Below are 17,436 nucleotides of genomic sequence, written 5' to 3' on the forward strand. Positions count from 1 at the left end.
GAAATTGGCAAAATAACATAAAAAAAATTAGGGCTTTTTATATAAAATACAGGATTTGGGCTAGAGTTTACTTTTATACGGCCCAATCTATATCTTTACTTTTCACACCATCATTCTTATTAAACCTAACCTTTTATTTTGAAATTCTTTCTTTTTTACCGTTTTTTCACTTTCCTTCTCAGTTGGCGGTTTCTTCATTCTTCTCCGCCATTTTCGCTCCTCATCTCCACGATCTTGCTCTTCCTTATCTCCATTACTGCACGAATCCTCTTACTTCTCTCATTTTCATCTGTATTTCATTATTATCTTAACCGCTCTCGCCTATATAACGGTAAGTTATCTGTTTTAAAAAAAAATTAATTACAGTTGTTATTCTTTACATGCATTTGTGATTTAACATTGTAAAGTTCATTTATCTTATGATTTTGTGTTATTTTTTGTTGTTTTTAACCTTGTTTATGTTAACCTGTTATAATTGTTTGTTTTTGTTTTCACGATTTCTGTTACTGTTCTTCTTGTTACATTTATTTGATATTTTAAATTTGAAATTTGATTTTGCTTTTGATTTTGTGTTGATTTATTTGTGTTTAATTTGATTTAGGTTTTGTACATGTTTTAGGTTTTCAATTTAATTTTGAAATTGTTAGGTCAACAGATGACCGTGTGTTGATTTTTTTTTGTTTTTGATTCGATTTAGGCTTTGTACATGTTTATTTGTGTTGGAAATTTTAGTTTAATTTATGTTTCAGTTTTGTAATTTTTATTGTGATTTTCTTTGTAAATTGATTTAGTTCTTTTTTGGTATGTTAATGTTTATGTGATTGTTGTTTTTATTGAAATATTTTGTTTAGTTTTGTAATGATTCATTCTGTTTGGATTTGTAAATTCAGGTTTTTGTTGATTATTTGTTGATATGGGGCTTAAATCTGTTCGCCATAGACCGGAATCAAGCCATTCGTCGGTTGAAACTGATTCTGAAACTTCGAATCATGATATTGATGTCGAAGTAGCAGAATCTAGGCATGGCGAGGAAGTTGCTTCTGTTGAAACGGCTCAACCAGTGGAGTCGTCGAAAGTGACAGAATCTGCTGAAATTAGGGAAGAGGTTTCATCGATTGGAATTCCTGTTGTTGAAGAAAAGGATACTGTAGAGGAGCCTAACGTGTTGGAGATCGCAAAGGAAGCTTTGAGCATGCTTTCAAGATCTCCGAAACCTACGTTGACGAAGTCAATGATAATCGAAAGTAGGCTTAAACTTGCTGCTGCTCTTAAAAATAGTGAAGATCCGAAAGCCGGTGCAACTGATTTACAAGATAAAGATGAAACTGTATTGAAGCCGGCTCTTCGATCGTCAAAGCGTACAAAGATTTCTGAAGATTCTTCTATTGCTGCTGAACTCGCGAAATTGAAGGCATCGTACAATGTTAAGAAACCAGCGAAGCGTGTTTCATTTGAAAAAAGCAAAGAAGATAGCCGTGTTGCAGAATCTGTTGTTCCGGAGAAAAATGTAATAAAGAAGTCTACGAGTGGTGCAAAAAGAAAAGTGTCATTTGAATCGATTAATGACGACAATGTGGCTGATAAAACTGTGGAGGTATTAATCTATGTTTATTTTTTTTATTGTTGTTTTTTGTTTTTGGTTGAATATAATTTTTCCTTATTGTGTTTTTGTAATTGTGTATGAACTGTCTTTTGCAGAAATCACCGATAAAAAAGAAAGTTATTAAGAGTGCCGCTAGTACGAAAAGAAAAGCTTCTATTGAAACTTCTGAACATGAAGAAGTTCAGGAGGAAAAATCCATGAAGGTATTGTTCATTTAATTTTATTTTATATAGTTTTTTTTAAAAAACTTATAGTTATGTTTTCTGTTCATTTGTTTTTTTTTAATATTTTCATTTTTGTTGTTGACATGTTGTTGATATAATGTTGACATATTGTTGATATATACAGGCTTATAAGACTAGGGCAACTTCTAGTTCTGGAAAGAAACAAGTTTCTACTGAAACCTCTGAATCTGAAAAGGTGGTTGATGATGTTTCCATCAAGGTATTTCATTTTTGTGTTTTTTGAAATTTTATTTCTTGTTGATATGTTGATTTGTTGTTGATGTGTTGTTGATATTCTGTTGACTTGTGTTGACTTGAACAGGCACCTAAGACTAGGTCAACCCCTGGTTCTTCAAAGAAAAAATCTTATACTGAAAGCAGTGAATCTGAAAAAGTGTTGGATGATGGTTCCATCAAGGTATTGTATTTTTGTGTTTTTTGAAATTTTATTTCAACTCCATATCTCTAAGTTATAATTGAAAATTTTATTTTAAGTATATGTTTAGACTAGCTCTTTATATTATGCTCACTTGTACTTATTAAGTTTATGTCATTACTGTTTTTTGCTGACCTTGTGTTGACATGGTGTTGATTCCATGTTTATATGCTGTTGACATTTATGTTAATGTAGTATATATTTAAATTTTTAGACTGTTACTATTATGTTTACTGATTGAATTTATGTTTTCACAAATTTTGTCTAATTTAATTTTTATTTTTTTCCAATAGATTTGGTCTCCTCGTTGGAAACTTGGAGACATTCCTACCACAAGGGTTGATCATTGTCTGAAGTATAATGTTGTTGATCAGTTGAGAAGCAATTTGTCGGAAGGACAGCTGGAATTGTTCAAGCAAACATGTTTCGGCTTTGTTTTGGAAATGCCCCCATGTTTGTTTCAAGGGCAGGTTATACATTCTTTGTTAGCGAGGCAGCTTATTCATCCAAAACAGAATGAGATGTGGTTTGGTGTTGGTGAGCATAAAGTCAGATTCAGCATTGAAGAGTTTGCAGTTTTAACGGGACTGAATTGTACTGGTGAAATTCAGAAGGTAGGCTTTGAAGATTCAGGCAATTCGTTTGTTGATAAGTACTTTTTCGGGAAGACGAAGGTTAATAGGCAGTCTGTCATTGAGTGTTTACTGTCGAAGCGATGGCAGTCTGATGAAGATGCTGTCAGAATTGCTTTTTTGTATGTGCTGGAGATTTATTTTCTGTCTGCGCTTGATTCTAATCTTGTCAATGGTCATCATTTGGATGTAATAGCTTTTGAGGACTATAACTGTTACCCATGGGGTAAAGAAATCTTTTCTTATACCCTGAACAGTTTGAAGACCAAGGACCTTTTAAAGAAGACCAAAAAAGAAGGGTATTGCAGATTGCTTGGGTTTCCTATTATTTTGCAGTATTTATTTTACGAGTGTTTCCCTTCTGTTGACGGTAAGATATGTATGCTTGTGGGTAACAAAGTTCCAAGATGCTTGAATTGGACTTCAAGCGAAACTCCTGCCGTGATCGATTTGGAAACTGATTTTTATAATCATGGATCAAAGGTATTTTTGTTTTTATTTTGTTTTTTGTTTTTTTTTTCTTTCATATTTATTGATTTTCTTTTATGTTATTAAATGTAGCTTAAGTTTGAAAGAATTGTACCTTCTGCGGATGAGAAAAGAGTTTTAATGCTGAATGGCTTTTTTGCCTCTGAAAAGAAGAAGGGCAGTATCCAGAAAGCTCATACCGCTGACGATGATGATCTTGCTGCTGTTAATGATGCGAATGACCATTCTTTGTCTTCTGCATCAACACAAAATCAACAGCATATCAACAGTCTGTCAAAGAGGGTTGGGAATATTGAAAAGCAGCTGAAAAGTGTTATTCTTCAGCAGTCTGAGATCAAGAAGGATCTGAAATCCTATCATGATGATATTGATAATGGTATGATTGAAATACAAGCTGTTTTGAAAGATTTGGTCACCAAAATGGACCGTTATATTGAAAAGTCAGAAATTATTAAGGTACAGTTTTTAACTTTCTTTATTTTGTTTATATACATTCTTTTATTTTTGAAATTGTTGTGTTGATATATGTTTTGTGTTTTTAGCGTGTTGACGATAAGGATGATCGTGGTCGTAAAAGTGATTCTTCGTCGGAAAGTGATGACGATAATCAGAATAAAGATAATGATCTTAATAAGGCTGAAGATCTTTCTGCTTTGGATAATGATCAGGAAGAAGAAGATAAATCTGTGCAAGGTGGTGAAAGGAAGATTGAAGAAGCTACGGACGATGTTTCCGGGGTTGATGTTGATACAAATTTGAACATGAATGAGGTATTTGTGGTTTTTCATTGTATTTAATGTGTACTATATTATTGTTCTTAACTGTTTATACTTGTTAAAAATTTTGAAGGGAGAAGATGTTTTTTTAACGGATTCCCAATTAACTCAGTTGGACGAACAAGTTGCGTCTCATTGTAGGAGTCGTGATCTTGCTTCTGGAAGTCAAGCATCTGGTCATACTGGTAAATATTTATGTAATTTGTGTTTTTGATGAATTGATATACTTTAGGTGATTGTTAAATTGTCCTTTTATTAATTTGTTGATGTTGATATCATCTTGCATCTTTGATGTCAACAAGATGTCAACAGTATGTCAACATGTTGCATAATAAATCAACTTTTTGTGAAACAGTTGTAATCATTAATGTCAACAGGATATCAACATCTTGTCAACATTAGCATACATTTATTATTTATGAAATTGATCATTAGTATGTTTCTATTTAGAATATGTTTTTATTTTTTTTAATTTTGTTTCCTTATTTATTGTAGGCCAGATTGCATTGCCTTATAATGAAGCTCCTTGTCCCTTGCTTGATCTTGAGTACACTGAAGATGATGCATTTAGAGACATCGAAACTTTTAACTGGATTGAGCAAGGATGGAATAAGAAAACTTGGTAATAGAACTATATTATTGTTGTTTTTTATTTTATAGATTTGCATCAACATTTGTTGACTGTTTATTTTTGTATGTTTTGTAGTTCGCTAACTGGAAAATATGCTGTAATTACTCCTCCTTTCGATATTGGTGGTGATTTAATCGCGAAGAAGATTTTTTTTCACACTTTGAATTTCTGTGGTGGAGAACTATCGACTTCTGTAAGTGTTTTTTAATTGTTTTAATTTTATGTTGACATTTGTTATTGTTTACTATTTTCTTATACTTATTTCTGTACGTTACAGCATATCGATGTTATCTTTTACTACTTGAGGAAGAAGATTAAATTACTGTTTGACAACAAAATGAAGTTTTGTACTACAGATTCCATTTTCAGTCAGATTTTAGTAGCAGAATATTTTTCGTACGTTGCGTCTGGTTGTGCTGAATTCAAAGTTACGTCTGGAAACTCCATTCTTGAATACTATAAGGGAGGAGGCTGTCGATATAATAAGAGTTGGTTGGAGGTGAATGAGCTTCTTTGTCCCGTAATCATCTTAGACCCGAATCATTGGTTTCTCGTGCGGGTTAATTTTGAAGAATGCAAGGTGTATGTATACAATTCCTACAAGACTGAAAAGATTGAAGAAAATATTGCAAAAATGATAGGAGCTTTTACGCAATATCTTCCTGCTTTTTTGAAACAAATGAACTTCTATTCGTCTAGGAATGATTCTGTATCATTTGCTTTATCTTCTAGTTTCGACAGCAGATATTCTCCTTTCTCTTATGAAAATGTTGCTGAAGTGCCAGTTCAAGTTAAGAGGTAACTGTTTCTATTATGTTTTCCTTTATATTTTCATTTGTTTTTAATACCTTTTTCTGTTTTGTTAAGTTTGCTTTTTAAATATTGCAGTGATTGTGGTGCTTTTACTTGTTTGTTCGCGGAGTATCTAATTCATGGCAAGCCGATTACTTCGTCATTTTCGGTAGATGATATGGAAAGGTACCGGAATCGACTTTGTCAAGGCTTGATTTCTTATGCGAAGTGGAAGCTAGAAACTGATTATAAAAGTGACGTTGAAGGAACCGTCCAGCTTCGAAGAGAACTGAGGAGGAATAATGTCTCTTATTAGGTGTTAATATTTTGGGAATGATTGTCTTTTGGTTTATTTTCAGTTATTTTGTTTGTTTTTAAATATGTTTGGTATGTGAATTATTCTTGTTGTTTTTTCATATTGTTTGAACAGTTTACTGATAATTTATTTTATTTGATTAAGTTACTTTAATTTTGTTGTAATTTTAGTGTTTTTTAGAATAAGTAACACAATCATATCAACATGATATCAACATGAAGTCAACATTTTGGCAACATGACATCAACGTTAAAGTTAATATTAGTTTATAAAAGTCATATCAACAGAATGTCATCAGGCTATCAACACAGCATTTTAACACTAATTTTGTTTCTAAAAAAGCTTCAATATCAACTTTTCATCAACACCATATCAACATGTTGGCAACATGATATCAACAATGAATGCTCACTTATCCATAAAATTCGTAAAATGAAATATTAGTTTATAGAAGTCAAATCAACAGAATGTCATCATAATATCAACACAGCATTTTAACACTAATTTTACGTTTTCTTAAAAAGTTTAAAAATCAATTTTCAATCAACACCATATCAACAATATATCAACATGATATCAACATAAAATTGAAAATTTCAGTCAAACGTAATTAAAAAAATAATATGAAATTCAAACACAACAATTTAATTTGAAAGAAATAAATCTGCCTGTAATTATAGTGATCGTTTGCATGTTTTTTTATTGTGACCCTTCTTCTTGCAAACCGTGCATGTATTCTTTGACCTTTTTTCATGTCCTGCCACTATGCGTTTCTTCTTCGGTCTCCCCGATTTTGTTCTTGATTCTGGAGGCAGCACGATTATATCTTTTACTTCTTGAGGTGTATTCCATGTTGACTTATTCGTCATTGGATATACAGTGTGAATGTACGTGTTGACATATGTCTCCTTCATGTAGTACTTTGAACAATAGAACAAAGGATCTTTGTTGTATTTCCTTATTACAGCAACTGCGTGCGCACATGGTATTTTGTCTGTTTGAAATCTTCGGCAGCAGCATGTCTGTGTGTCCAAATTGACCGAGAAGGGAGTTTTTGTTTTAGTGACAGTATATATATTGTCATTTGCAGGGCTTACCTGAGAAAAAAGAATTGAGTTAGAAAACCAATTTTTGGTCATCCACATCAACAGGAAAGCAACAGGATATCAACAACATGTCAACAACACGAAAAAAGAATTGAATTAGAAAACCAATTTTGGTCATCCACATCAACAGGAAAGCAACACGAAATCAACAACATGTCAACAACACGATAGTTTTGAAAATGGGTTTACCGTCAGATTCAGAGATCGAATATAGCTTTCATTCAATATATCCTCAGCCACTTTTGTCATATCTGTTTTTAATGATCTTGCACAGTTTCTATTTGCATGAGTCCACTTTTGCACAAGCGAACGTAGAAATTCGAGCATCGTCGTTATGGGCAGTTCTCTTGCAGCTATGTTTGTTGCATTTAAAGATTCTGCAATGTTTGAAGTCATTGTTGAATACCTATTGCTGGTGGAATGGACTGTCGTCCATTTTTTAAAACCCACTTCAGTGAGGTACTCCCTTATTTTGGGGTCAAATTTGTCAAGTTCCGCCATGTGTTTTTCAAATTGCTCAATCGTGTAAGCTTTGGCTGCCCCAAAAAATTGTTCTCTGATTTCACCTTTCGCTCTTCTATATCTTGCTTTGACATTGTTGAAAAGATGGTATGTACAAATCCCATGATGTGCTTCCGGGAATACGTTTTCAATTGCTTTTTTAATACTGTCATGTCGATCCGAGATAATGCACATTCCTTCCCTTACGCCGAATGTTTCTCTAAGTTTGTTAAAAAACCACTCCCACGAAGCATCGTTTTCAGAATCTACCACACAAAATGCAAGAGGAAAAATCTTATTTGCTGCATCTTGAGTAGCTGCCGTTAGAAGAGTTCCTCCATAAGCTGCTTTGAGGAACGTACCATCGACTACAATTATCGGCTTGCAAAAACCCCATCCTTTAATTGATGCATTCAAGGATATGAAAACGTAAAGAAATCTGTCTTCTCTTGTTTCCAATTCAGCAACAGTCCCGGGATTTGTTGTTTTCAGCGCGTGTAGATAAGAAGGCAGCAATTTGTATGAATCAGCTGGATGTCCTCTCGTGAGCTCTAATCCCCTCTCTTTTGATCTCCATGCTGTTTGGTAGCTTAGTTCGACTCCATATTCCTTCTTCATATCTCTAATAATATCGGCAGGCGTGTAAACAGTCTTGAAGTTTGAGTACTTATCCTTTATGAAGTTTCCAACCAAATCATATGTTGCCTGCCTTTTATCGGCCATCCTTTCCCCAACTTTGCAAGTGTGTACATTGTTAAATTTTCGCACAATGAATACACTTGATTTTTTATTTCTCGACGCTCTCAATTTCCATTCACAGCCAGGCTCATTGCATATTGCTATGTACTCAATTTTGCACGACTTGTAAGATCTGAACTGAAAATGATTGTTGATCGCGTAAATGCTTAGTATAGTCTTTAGTGTGTTCTTGTCTTTGTATTTTTGACCTTCTTCAATTTCTGTCGCCTTTATTTCATTAATGATCGTACTTTCTATGTAAGGACTCTGCACTTCTTGATCCTCATCTAACAGATTTCCCATGTCCATTGCATACTGAAATATATTTGAAACTGAATTAGAATTATCAACATTTGTTGAATTCTCTTGGAGTTCACAGACTGTTGAATTTCTGTTGACATTCTGGTGTGTTGATCTTGACGATGATACATACAATGATAGATCTCTTATTGTTTGTTCAATTTCAATGCAGAGTGGAAAGTGTGTTGGATCTGTTGATTTTCCTTTCATCTTAAAGTAGAAATTTAAAGCATCATCATCTTGTATTATTATTGGTGGATAGTCTTCTTTGACCTAGATAAGAGTTTTAAAAAAGAACTGTTTATGCAAAAATCAACAACATATCAACATCACATCAACAAGATGTCAACATAAAAAAATTATTATAATCGTTGTACTATTAAAACAACAAGATATCAACAACTTATCAACATAAAGTCAACAACATGTCATCCAAAATATATCAATTTTATACTAATTATATTCTGTCAATATAAATTTTAACAAGTATTTGTAAATTTATAAGTATTAAAATACCTGATACTTGATTTGCATATTTGTGTCTTCTAAATCTATTTGTAGCTGTTTGGCCAGTAATTCTTCAAGATGTTGCATGCTACAATCTGTTGGAATTAGAAGTCCTTTAACAGCAAAATCTGTGTATTTCAACTTATCATTCCAAAAACCATTGTACTGAACAAAAACTGCAATACTATCCATCCCTGAGACAAAATCAACATGAAAATAAAATCAACATGAAAACAAAATCAACATGAAAACAAAATCAACATGAAAACTGCAATATATTTTATTTTTATATTTAATTCTTTACTTATTAATGATATTCTGTTGATTAATCTAATTAAACTGTAAATTTAAGAAAATTAAAGTCAACAGCAAGAAATTAAATCTGAACTTGAATTATCTTAACTGTTTCGCTTGAAATTAAGATCTAGGTGTTGCTTCTTCGTAATTTGAAGATGAAGATGTCGAATTGATGGAGATAGCTGATGAAATTTATCAAAATCAGTTCGCGATCAGAAACTGAGGTAGAATAACGATGTATGTTGACAGATTAATTTGTTTAAATCTGAGCTGAGGGGAAACAATGAGCTGAGAGGAAGAGAGAGAAAGATGAGCTGAGAGGAAGAGAGAGAAGATGAGCTGAGAGGAAGAGAGAATTTAATGATGAGGAGAGAGAAAATAAATGAAGTTATGATTTTCATGCTATTAGGGTTTAATATATAGAATCCGTATGAAAGTAATAAAATAGGGCGCACATGGTAGTTTAGAAAAGGCAAACTTGGACCCGTATAAAAGATAAGAAATGGGCAAAGTAGGTTGTTTGTGTAAAAAGCCCAAAAAATTATTGTGTATATTTGCTTTAGGAAAAATCGTCTCTCACGTATCATATATATTGCAATTTGGCACCCCTAACATAGGAATTCTGAGTACGTCACTGCCCGAGTCGAACCCTAGTCATGCTAAATATATTTATTATTTGAAAGTGTAAATATATTTAAATGAGAAGAATAGAGCAATTAACATTCCTGTTGAAGAGGGGTCCAAGCCAGCTGGTTAGATTGATTTTGATTTGTTGTGCAACATTTTAGATCATGAAAACTAAGTTTTACGCGGTTAGAGGCGTGATTCAAGAAGATGAAGAAGTGATGGGTGTGAGGATTTTGAATGAAGTGAAGCAACGTTAATTGATGTTGCACCCATATTTTATTGAGTTCTATATTTTACGTCCCCATTTTGTAGACGTATGTAAATTTTTAAAACTTTATGCTTATAACACATGTTACAAATCATAATGATGTTAAAAATTTAAAATTTTCTAACTTTTAAAAATTTATCCAAACTTTTTAAATGTTGTAGATTTATCACATTTTGACTAATTCGTTGAAAATCAATCCATTTTTCTAAAGTTAATATAATACTTTTTAAACTAATTTTTCTGAACCATGAGTCATCCAATTATCAACTCTTTTTTTCAATTTTTTTATTACAGATTCAATTGTTATGTAGATATAACTAAATCAGTTTTGAATAAATGGATAGATTTTGAACGCATTGGTTAAATTGGGATAGATTAATGACATTTTAAAGGTTTGAACATATTACAGAAAAGTCGAAAAAATTTAGCTTTATCAATTTGACATCAATTTAATGTTTCTATTTTTTTTCGATTTTAATTTTTGTTTTTGTCTTGGTTTTTAGAAACTCTCAAAACTTCAAAATTTATTTTTGTAATTTACTTTTGTTAAAATGTTAATTGTCAAGACAATATATATTTCATGTACCTTCAATTTAGCCAATAAACACTACAAAAAATACTAGAATTAACAGCAAACATTTTTACTGCTAATAGTGCTAAAATTGATACTATTAACATATAGCAATAAAAAAAATTATGGCATGTTGCTGCTAATAAAACGTTGTCTTAAATAATTGATAACAAAATTTGCTGTAAAATACTGCTATAATTTAACTAATGTCAGCAATTTTTAAAATTAATGCTGCAAAATGTTTTTTAGCCGCAAAAAAAAAATTAGCTGCAAAAAAAATTTGTTGCCATATATAAAATTCTTTGTAGTGAAAACTACAGAAACAATCAACTGTACATAATTGATTTCTGTTAATTGAGATGTTTCAACTACTATTTTAATTGTTTTCGCAAACCTTTTGCAAGGGATCAAACATGCGTCACCAACAATCAATCTCATGTTTAATTATATATGCGCAAAAGTGAGGATATTGCGTTATAGTAAATATATATGATCAACATATTTTTTTATAAGATTTATGAGATTTTTAAAACGGGTCTCAATTATAAGAGGTGACATTCATATTAATTTTCATTCTAGTCGTGTTTTGTAGGAGACAAACTCTTGTCCCAAATTTTAAACACGCATACATTGGTACGGTTCAAACCTATGATCACTTAATCTACATAGTAGAGCGTCTTATCAACTTATTAACATTTATTTTTACATTTTTTTCTATATATTCAATAAGTCTGATCTGATATGAGGTTTATTTTATATTGATGTAATTTTTTAGTTTAATTTATTTCTACATGTGTCGATCTTTGGATTATTCAAGACTTTTTAACATCTGCTAAGCATGCAGATGCAAGTTCTTGAAATCCTGATTTTTTTAGTACTTAATTAAAGTATGATAATGAATAAAGCATGCTATGCAAGTTTTTGCTACGCAAGTTTTTTGTTTTACATCCCAAATTTGCGTAGCGTGCTTCATTTCTGATCGTACTTCAATTAAGCACCAAAAAAGTTTGGATCATCAAATTTGAATTTACAGCCATAACAAACGTCAAAAAGTCTTAAATAATTTAAGAATTGACACAAATTTTTTTTCAATTGGTTTGCATTGAATCTTTTTGTCATGAGTTATTTCATGTAAACATTTTTATTTTTTAAATTGTTCCTAATTAATTGATAATTTACAACATCATACAGTCACTATAATTTATTTATTTTTACATTTAAATATTCCATAATTCACTCTTCAATATATGTGCTTATTTAGACAAGAAAAATGCTATATAAAACTTGCAATTCGACAGTTCAACTTTGGATTAATGTCAATTGTTATGGAATTATTTTACTCCAAGTACTGGCTATGCATACGGTTATGGAATTCAATTTTATTTATGTATTTTTTTTCTTTTTCTTTCTTAGAATAAAGTCTACACTTTATATATATAGAGAAATCTTATAGCTGCTTGTGGTTTCTCCTGTCCTTAAACTAACAAAAAATCCAATATTTTTTTCAGTTTTTGCTGCTACAGCATCAAGATTGTTACAATTATTGTGAGCCTCATGTCGTCGTTGATAATGGAATATAGTTGTCTTTTTTTTCGTCCTCGTATTGTGGAAAGCCTTTGCCTTTTGATGTGAATTTTTTACTATTGGATAAAGTTGACTTTTGTAATATTGATAATGATTCATGGTGATGATCTTCTTTATTTTATTGCTTTATATCTTTTGATGATGTTGATAATTGATGACTGCGATCTCTGTTATTGTTGAATGATAAAAAAATAAACATTTATTAATTATTGTGATTTGAAAAAAAAAATTGCATTTTATGGAAATACAATTATTGATCTTAATTTGTATGTATAAGCATTGTGTTTTTGTATTCTGATACGACGTTAGCTAGATGATCAGTGTAAAGAGTATATAATTGTAAACGCCAGCAATTGCTAATGAGATTAAGGAATATAGTTACAAAACGTATCAGAAACAAAAATAATATACCAAACATATGCTAAAAATATACTGAATTAATACCAAATTTATATAATTATATATTATTTCTTCCTCCCCACAAGCATTATAAATTCACCCCCTCAATGATTAAAAAAAATATTATTCCTCTAAAAATTAACATATGATTTACAAAAAAATAGCTGTAAAAAAACTCAAAAATCAAAAATTTATAACATATACTCTCTTTATCAAATTGACAATATTTGTTTGTAAACTATTACTTTTTCTTTCAAAATTAACATACAATTCGTTAATAAAAGATTATACTCCTTAATCTCATTAGCAACTGTAGTTTAATGATTATTTTTTGTTAGAACCGCATTTTCACACAAAAAGAATTATTTAATTACATTCTTACAATGTTTTTCATATTGTTTACATATTTTTATAAATTTTCGTAAAATGATAGACAAATGAACATGACATGTACAGTTTAGGACAATGCGAACACTGAAACAGTTTGATGAATGGCCCAAGAAACCTGGAAGCCTAAACAGCAAAGTAAAGCCATAGCACAAGCTTGAATTAATGATATAAACCATCAGGCCATCACAATGGACACTATTTAGCAGTAGAAGCCCTCAAAAAATACAATTTTTTTCTTTTGAATACAAATAATCTTTTTAAATATTTGATAATAACTGAACTCTTTACATCCATACGAAGCCACAGCCTAGTTCAGAAAAAGAAAGTTGCTTAAATTAAGAAACCTTCTGCTGACAGTCAAATGAAACTCTCATTCTGCTAGCCACCATAACCAATTTGGATGGTGCTCCATTGAATCCTAATGCAGGTTCTTCCTTCACTTGTTTGAACTAAATTGCATTAATACCTAAGCGGATAAAACAGTTGGCTTTTGCTCCGCCTCTTCTACTTGCAAGCTCTCGTAATGTCTTACGAGCACCTTCCAACCGTTGGGACACATGAAACCATCTGGTGGATTTTCACCGGTTTTTGCAAAATTCCGCATCTGTGATACACAATGAGCATGGCAAATTATAACTCGGAAGTTTATGCGAAATTGTTGCTCTAACACTGACTATACCTTTATCTTACTGATCAAAATGTAGGAACATGAAAATGAATGATTACTTTAACTAGTCAACATATATCTTTCTTCTTTCAGATTCATGAAGCTTTAGATAAATGAAAAATCATGTACTGGTCTTACCTTAGTTCCAGAGATGAAGAGGAAATCCTGAGCACGAGATGGATCGAAAAATGCCATCTTCTTAGCCACTGTATCATATGCTGCCACCTGTGCAACAGAATGAAGAAAGATTTTCATGATTGTCCGCAACCTATCAAAGTGAAACAAAATATCCAAAATGGTAGACATCCAATTGGTCTGCATCGCTTTGGAACCTGGCCTTCTGCTTTCTAAAATGATTGAATTCTAATCCTATTCCATCCAGTCCAAATTAGCAGAAATCATCTGCATTAGTCAAGTATGATGTTCAACAGTCTATTCTTTTTTTTTTCTTTCAAGAATTGTAACATGATGTTAAACAGTAGATAAGGCTCCGCAATCAAATAATGAGATGATATTCCTTTTCAATCGCTAGACATCACAAGAGCGTAGAAAGCATAAAAAAGGGCCTAAGCGAGAAAGAGCATTGATAGTCAAATCAGGGTACCCACCCGAAATGGCAAGATATTTAGCTTCTCCAAACCAGGAGCCATGCTCAGCACCTTCTTTCCATGATCAGGGTCATATAAATCTCTCTTTTCAGTTGGGTGACCCATACCAGCAGGATCACGACCTACTATGTAAAAATTGGCACCTGCATTTACCCGTGCCTTAGCATGCCATTGTACTTCAGTTGGACCTGCATAATGCATAGGTGACGGAAAAATAGCAACAATGGTAGTCTTGGGATCAAGAACACCATCTTCAAGCACCTGTTTGAGAACAAATCAACCAACATTTATTCTATTAGGAAATAGACCCATCCGAAAGAAATGAAAGTAAAGAGATATAATACTTTGTCTACAGTCTCAGATGTATTTTACACTCTTACAAATCAAGTAATTGTCATCAAAGGCTAAATAAAGGGGGAAAACCTTGCTATGTTGCTCCATCCGCACATCCAAAGGCACATCGTCAGCTTTGGTGTAACCTCCTAAAGGATGAAGAAGTAGAATTGGGTTCTTGTATCCCATGTCCAAAAGTCGCTTGCGTGTATCATTCATCAATAAAGCATGCCCATTATGGACAGGATTCCTCAATTGAAATGCAAAAACTGCATCAGCTTCACGGGTATCGAATTCCTTCCGGAGTTGTTTGGGAGAGAGCCTGTAGTTATCAAGCCCATCATTATATTTGATAGGCTTCAATACTTCCAAATCTCCACCAATGAGCCAATTCCCCGCTGGAGCTATATACTCCTCAACATATGGCAATCCTGGTGCTGTTGTACCCCATGTTCTTGCTATTCTCTCCTCTTTGTTATGCTTATATATCTCAATACTGCAATAAAATGCAAATTTGGCTCAGAATAGAGATTACATATAGATTATGTAAATATATTAGATTTGAAAATTTAATCCAAAAGTGCCATATGGTAATGGAGAACTACTAAAAAAACTAGCTTTTCCACAAAACAGAAGTGGCACATAGAATTTTGAAGAAAGATGTCGAGAAAATGACACGAAAGCATTCTGTTAGGATTGTATCAATGCTCAAACAAGGTCATCATGCAGAATCAAAATCAGTTTCCTCAGCTTACCAAAGTCAACTCTGGCAATATTAGTCTCCTATTAATAAACAATTTGCGGAAATGATGAGTAACTCGGTTATATGCATACAACCAAAGATGCAGAACAGGCAGCTATCCGGCGTTGTCTACTAAAATGTAGAATTTGAGTTCATACACCAGGTTTCAAGCCTAAATCAACAGAAAAAATTAATTGCATTACTTATTTTACTCTAAAAGCTTAAACAAGTCAACCTATAAGATTCCCAAATGATGACTACAGCTACATATTTTCTTTTGATTCATTACAAAAAAATAGATTGAGAAGAATAAGGTTGCCTTATGCCCTTTCACATGTTCAATTATAGATTTATATATTTGCACAAGCACATAATTTAATCTAGCAAATGATTATTAAAATACTACAGTACAGAGGACCACTTCAATAAAAATGAAAAAAAAAACACAAGACTGGAGAGATTCTAAATTATGAGGTAATTAACCTTTTAAGAGTACCAATTAATTCACCATCAGGAGCAACCAACGCAACGTTCTTCTCAGACCCGATTGTCCCTTTAGTCTCGTCATCAATAGCTAATACAATCGGAAGCGACATATTAACCACAGACCCATCTCCTAATCTCAAAGAATTGAAATGCAGACTCTGCAAATATTCCGTTTCTCTCATAAACCCTTTCAAAGGACTAGCCCACCCTTCACTGATCACGTGAACCCACTCCACATCAATCTTGGTAAGCTTCACCTTAGGCATTGACGCCGCCTCGTTAGCTTTCAATTCTCTCTCAGTCTCTGGCACCACAAGATCCACGAGGAGCCCACCATCTGGGTCGATCAAAGAGCTTTTAACGCAGGAAAATGACGGATTTTGCATTCTGGGTTTGTGGTTGGAAACAAAGTGGAGTAATGGGTTGGTGTTATAAATGGGATTTGGCTTAATTCTGGAGATGAATTTTGTACGGAGATTATTGTTAAGTGTATTGTTTTTATGAGTGTAGGGAGTGATATGGAGTTTAATAGTGAGAGACATGATGGTGGTGGTGAGTGAGATGTATTGAAATTGGGGAAATGGTAAGAGATCCGCTTAATTTGGAGGTGTAGTGTGAAATTGGGGATGACATTGTTATGAAGAGCAAGGAAGACCGAGAGAGATCCAATCCACACGTTTGGTTGTGGAGGGAAGTTTGCAGGTGGTCTTAATTTCCGTTGGGGACCAGAGTCTCTCTCTCTCTCTCTCTCTCTCGAGTGGGAAGAGAAATGAATGGGCTAAGTGTAAGTGACAGCAACTAGTCCGGTGTTTTCGTTAACTTTTATGAATGCGAATGAAAATCAATACAGCTAATTTTACATACTTTAGTTCAATCAATTAGTCTAAATAAAAAATAAGCAGGATGTGTAAAATGGAATTACACTAATAAATTCAGTTTAATTTAATTTTAATATCATAAAATATGGCTGATAATCAACCTTGGTTTTAATTTAAATTTTTTTATTCAATCCAATCAAATCGAGTAAGATTTTTTTATTTTATGAGATGGTTAGTTTTTTATTTTTAAGATACATTTACAAAACTATCGTATCTCTTTTTCTTTTAAATTTTATAGAAAATTAATTTTAACTCCTTAAAATTAGTTAAATATAATTTTATTATATATTTTATTTGTCTTAAGCCACAATCATAATGTTAAAATAATGAACTAAGTACGACATGGCCGAAACGATAAGCACATTAAATTTTTCAATTAAACATATATTAATGACAAATATTAAAATATAAAATAGTATTAATATTTTATAAATTATTGCTTTATTGGTACTTTAAAGATGTAAATTTATTATATTTATATCTTAAAATAAAAATTTATTTTGAAAATTATAAAATATGGACACCGTTTGGATTG

The 17,436-nt window shown here is 32.2% G+C and overlaps 3 protein-coding genes across 3 annotated transcripts; 1 reads left to right on the top strand and 2 right to left on the bottom strand.

Moving 5' to 3' along the window:
- Positions 1-1,997: 1,997 nt before the first annotated feature.
- On the top strand, positions 1,998-4,248 carry LOC126676024 (uncharacterized). The gene is made up of 3 exons (XM_056105207.1): positions 1,998-2,245; positions 2,557-3,840; positions 3,927-4,248. Exons 2-3 carry the CDS (start codon positions 3,505-3,507, stop codon positions 4,179-4,181), a joined length of 591 nt encoding a protein of 196 aa, XP_055961182.1. The 5' UTR covers positions 1,998-2,245; positions 2,557-3,504; the 3' UTR covers positions 4,182-4,248.
- Positions 4,249-7,472: 3,224 nt separating this feature from the next.
- On the bottom strand, positions 7,473-9,243 carry LOC126676040 (uncharacterized). The gene is made up of 3 exons (XM_056105025.1): positions 9,061-9,243; positions 7,651-8,817; positions 7,473-7,592 (listed from the first exon to the last, which is right to left on the bottom strand). The coding sequence occupies exons 1-3, from the start codon at positions 9,241-9,243 to the stop codon at positions 7,473-7,475; spliced, it is 1,470 nt and encodes a 489-aa protein (XP_055961000.1).
- A 4,080-nt stretch (positions 9,244-13,323) lies between these two features.
- On the bottom strand, positions 13,324-16,760 carry LOC126664589 (ATP sulfurylase 2). The gene is made up of 5 exons (XM_050357061.2): positions 16,021-16,760; positions 14,886-15,291; positions 14,463-14,723; positions 13,993-14,079; positions 13,324-13,791 (listed from the first exon to the last, which is right to left on the bottom strand). Exons 1-5 carry the CDS (start codon positions 16,563-16,565, stop codon positions 13,654-13,656), a joined length of 1,437 nt encoding a protein of 478 aa, XP_050213018.1. The 5' UTR covers positions 16,566-16,760; the 3' UTR covers positions 13,324-13,653.
- Positions 16,761-17,436: the final 676 nt, after the last annotated feature.

Source organism: Mercurialis annua, linkage group LG1-X (assembly GCF_937616625.2).
Source record: "Mercurialis annua linkage group LG1-X, ddMerAnnu1.2, whole genome shotgun sequence".
Lineage (NCBI taxonomy): Eukaryota > Viridiplantae > Streptophyta > Magnoliopsida > Malpighiales > Euphorbiaceae > Mercurialis > Mercurialis annua.

Excerpts from the sequence above, each read along its gene's own strand:
- LOC126676024 (XM_056105207.1), top strand. The coding sequence starts at position 3,505 with ATGCTGAATGGCTTTTTTGCCTCTGAAAAGAAGAAGGGCAGTATCCAG. Across the intron at positions 3,841-3,926 it reads AAAAGTCAGAAATTATTAAG|CGTGTTGACGATAAGGATGA; the intron begins GTACAGTTTTTA and ends TTGTGTTTTTAG.
- LOC126676040 (XM_056105025.1), bottom strand. The coding sequence starts at position 9,243 with ATGGATAGTATTGCAGTTTTTGTTCAGTACAATGGTTTTTGGAATGAT. Across the intron at positions 8,818-9,060 it reads ATATGCAAATCAAGTATCAG|GTCAAAGAAGACTATCCACC; the intron begins GTATTTTAATAC and ends ACTCTTATCTAG. Across the intron at positions 7,593-7,650 it reads TTAAAAAAGCAATTGAAAAC|CAAGATATAGAAGAGCGAAA; the intron begins GTATTCCCGGAA and ends ACAATGTCAAAG.
- LOC126664589 (XM_050357061.2), bottom strand. The coding sequence starts at position 16,565 with ATGTCTCTCACTATTAAACTCCATATCACTCCCTACACTCATAAAAAC. Across the intron at positions 15,292-16,020 it reads TTAATTGGTACTCTTAAAAG|TATTGAGATATATAAGCATA; the intron begins GTTAATTACCTC and ends ATTTTATTGCAG. Across the intron at positions 14,080-14,462 it reads TAAATATCTTGCCATTTCGG|GTGGCAGCATATGATACAGT; the intron begins GTGGGTACCCTG and ends TCTGTTGCACAG.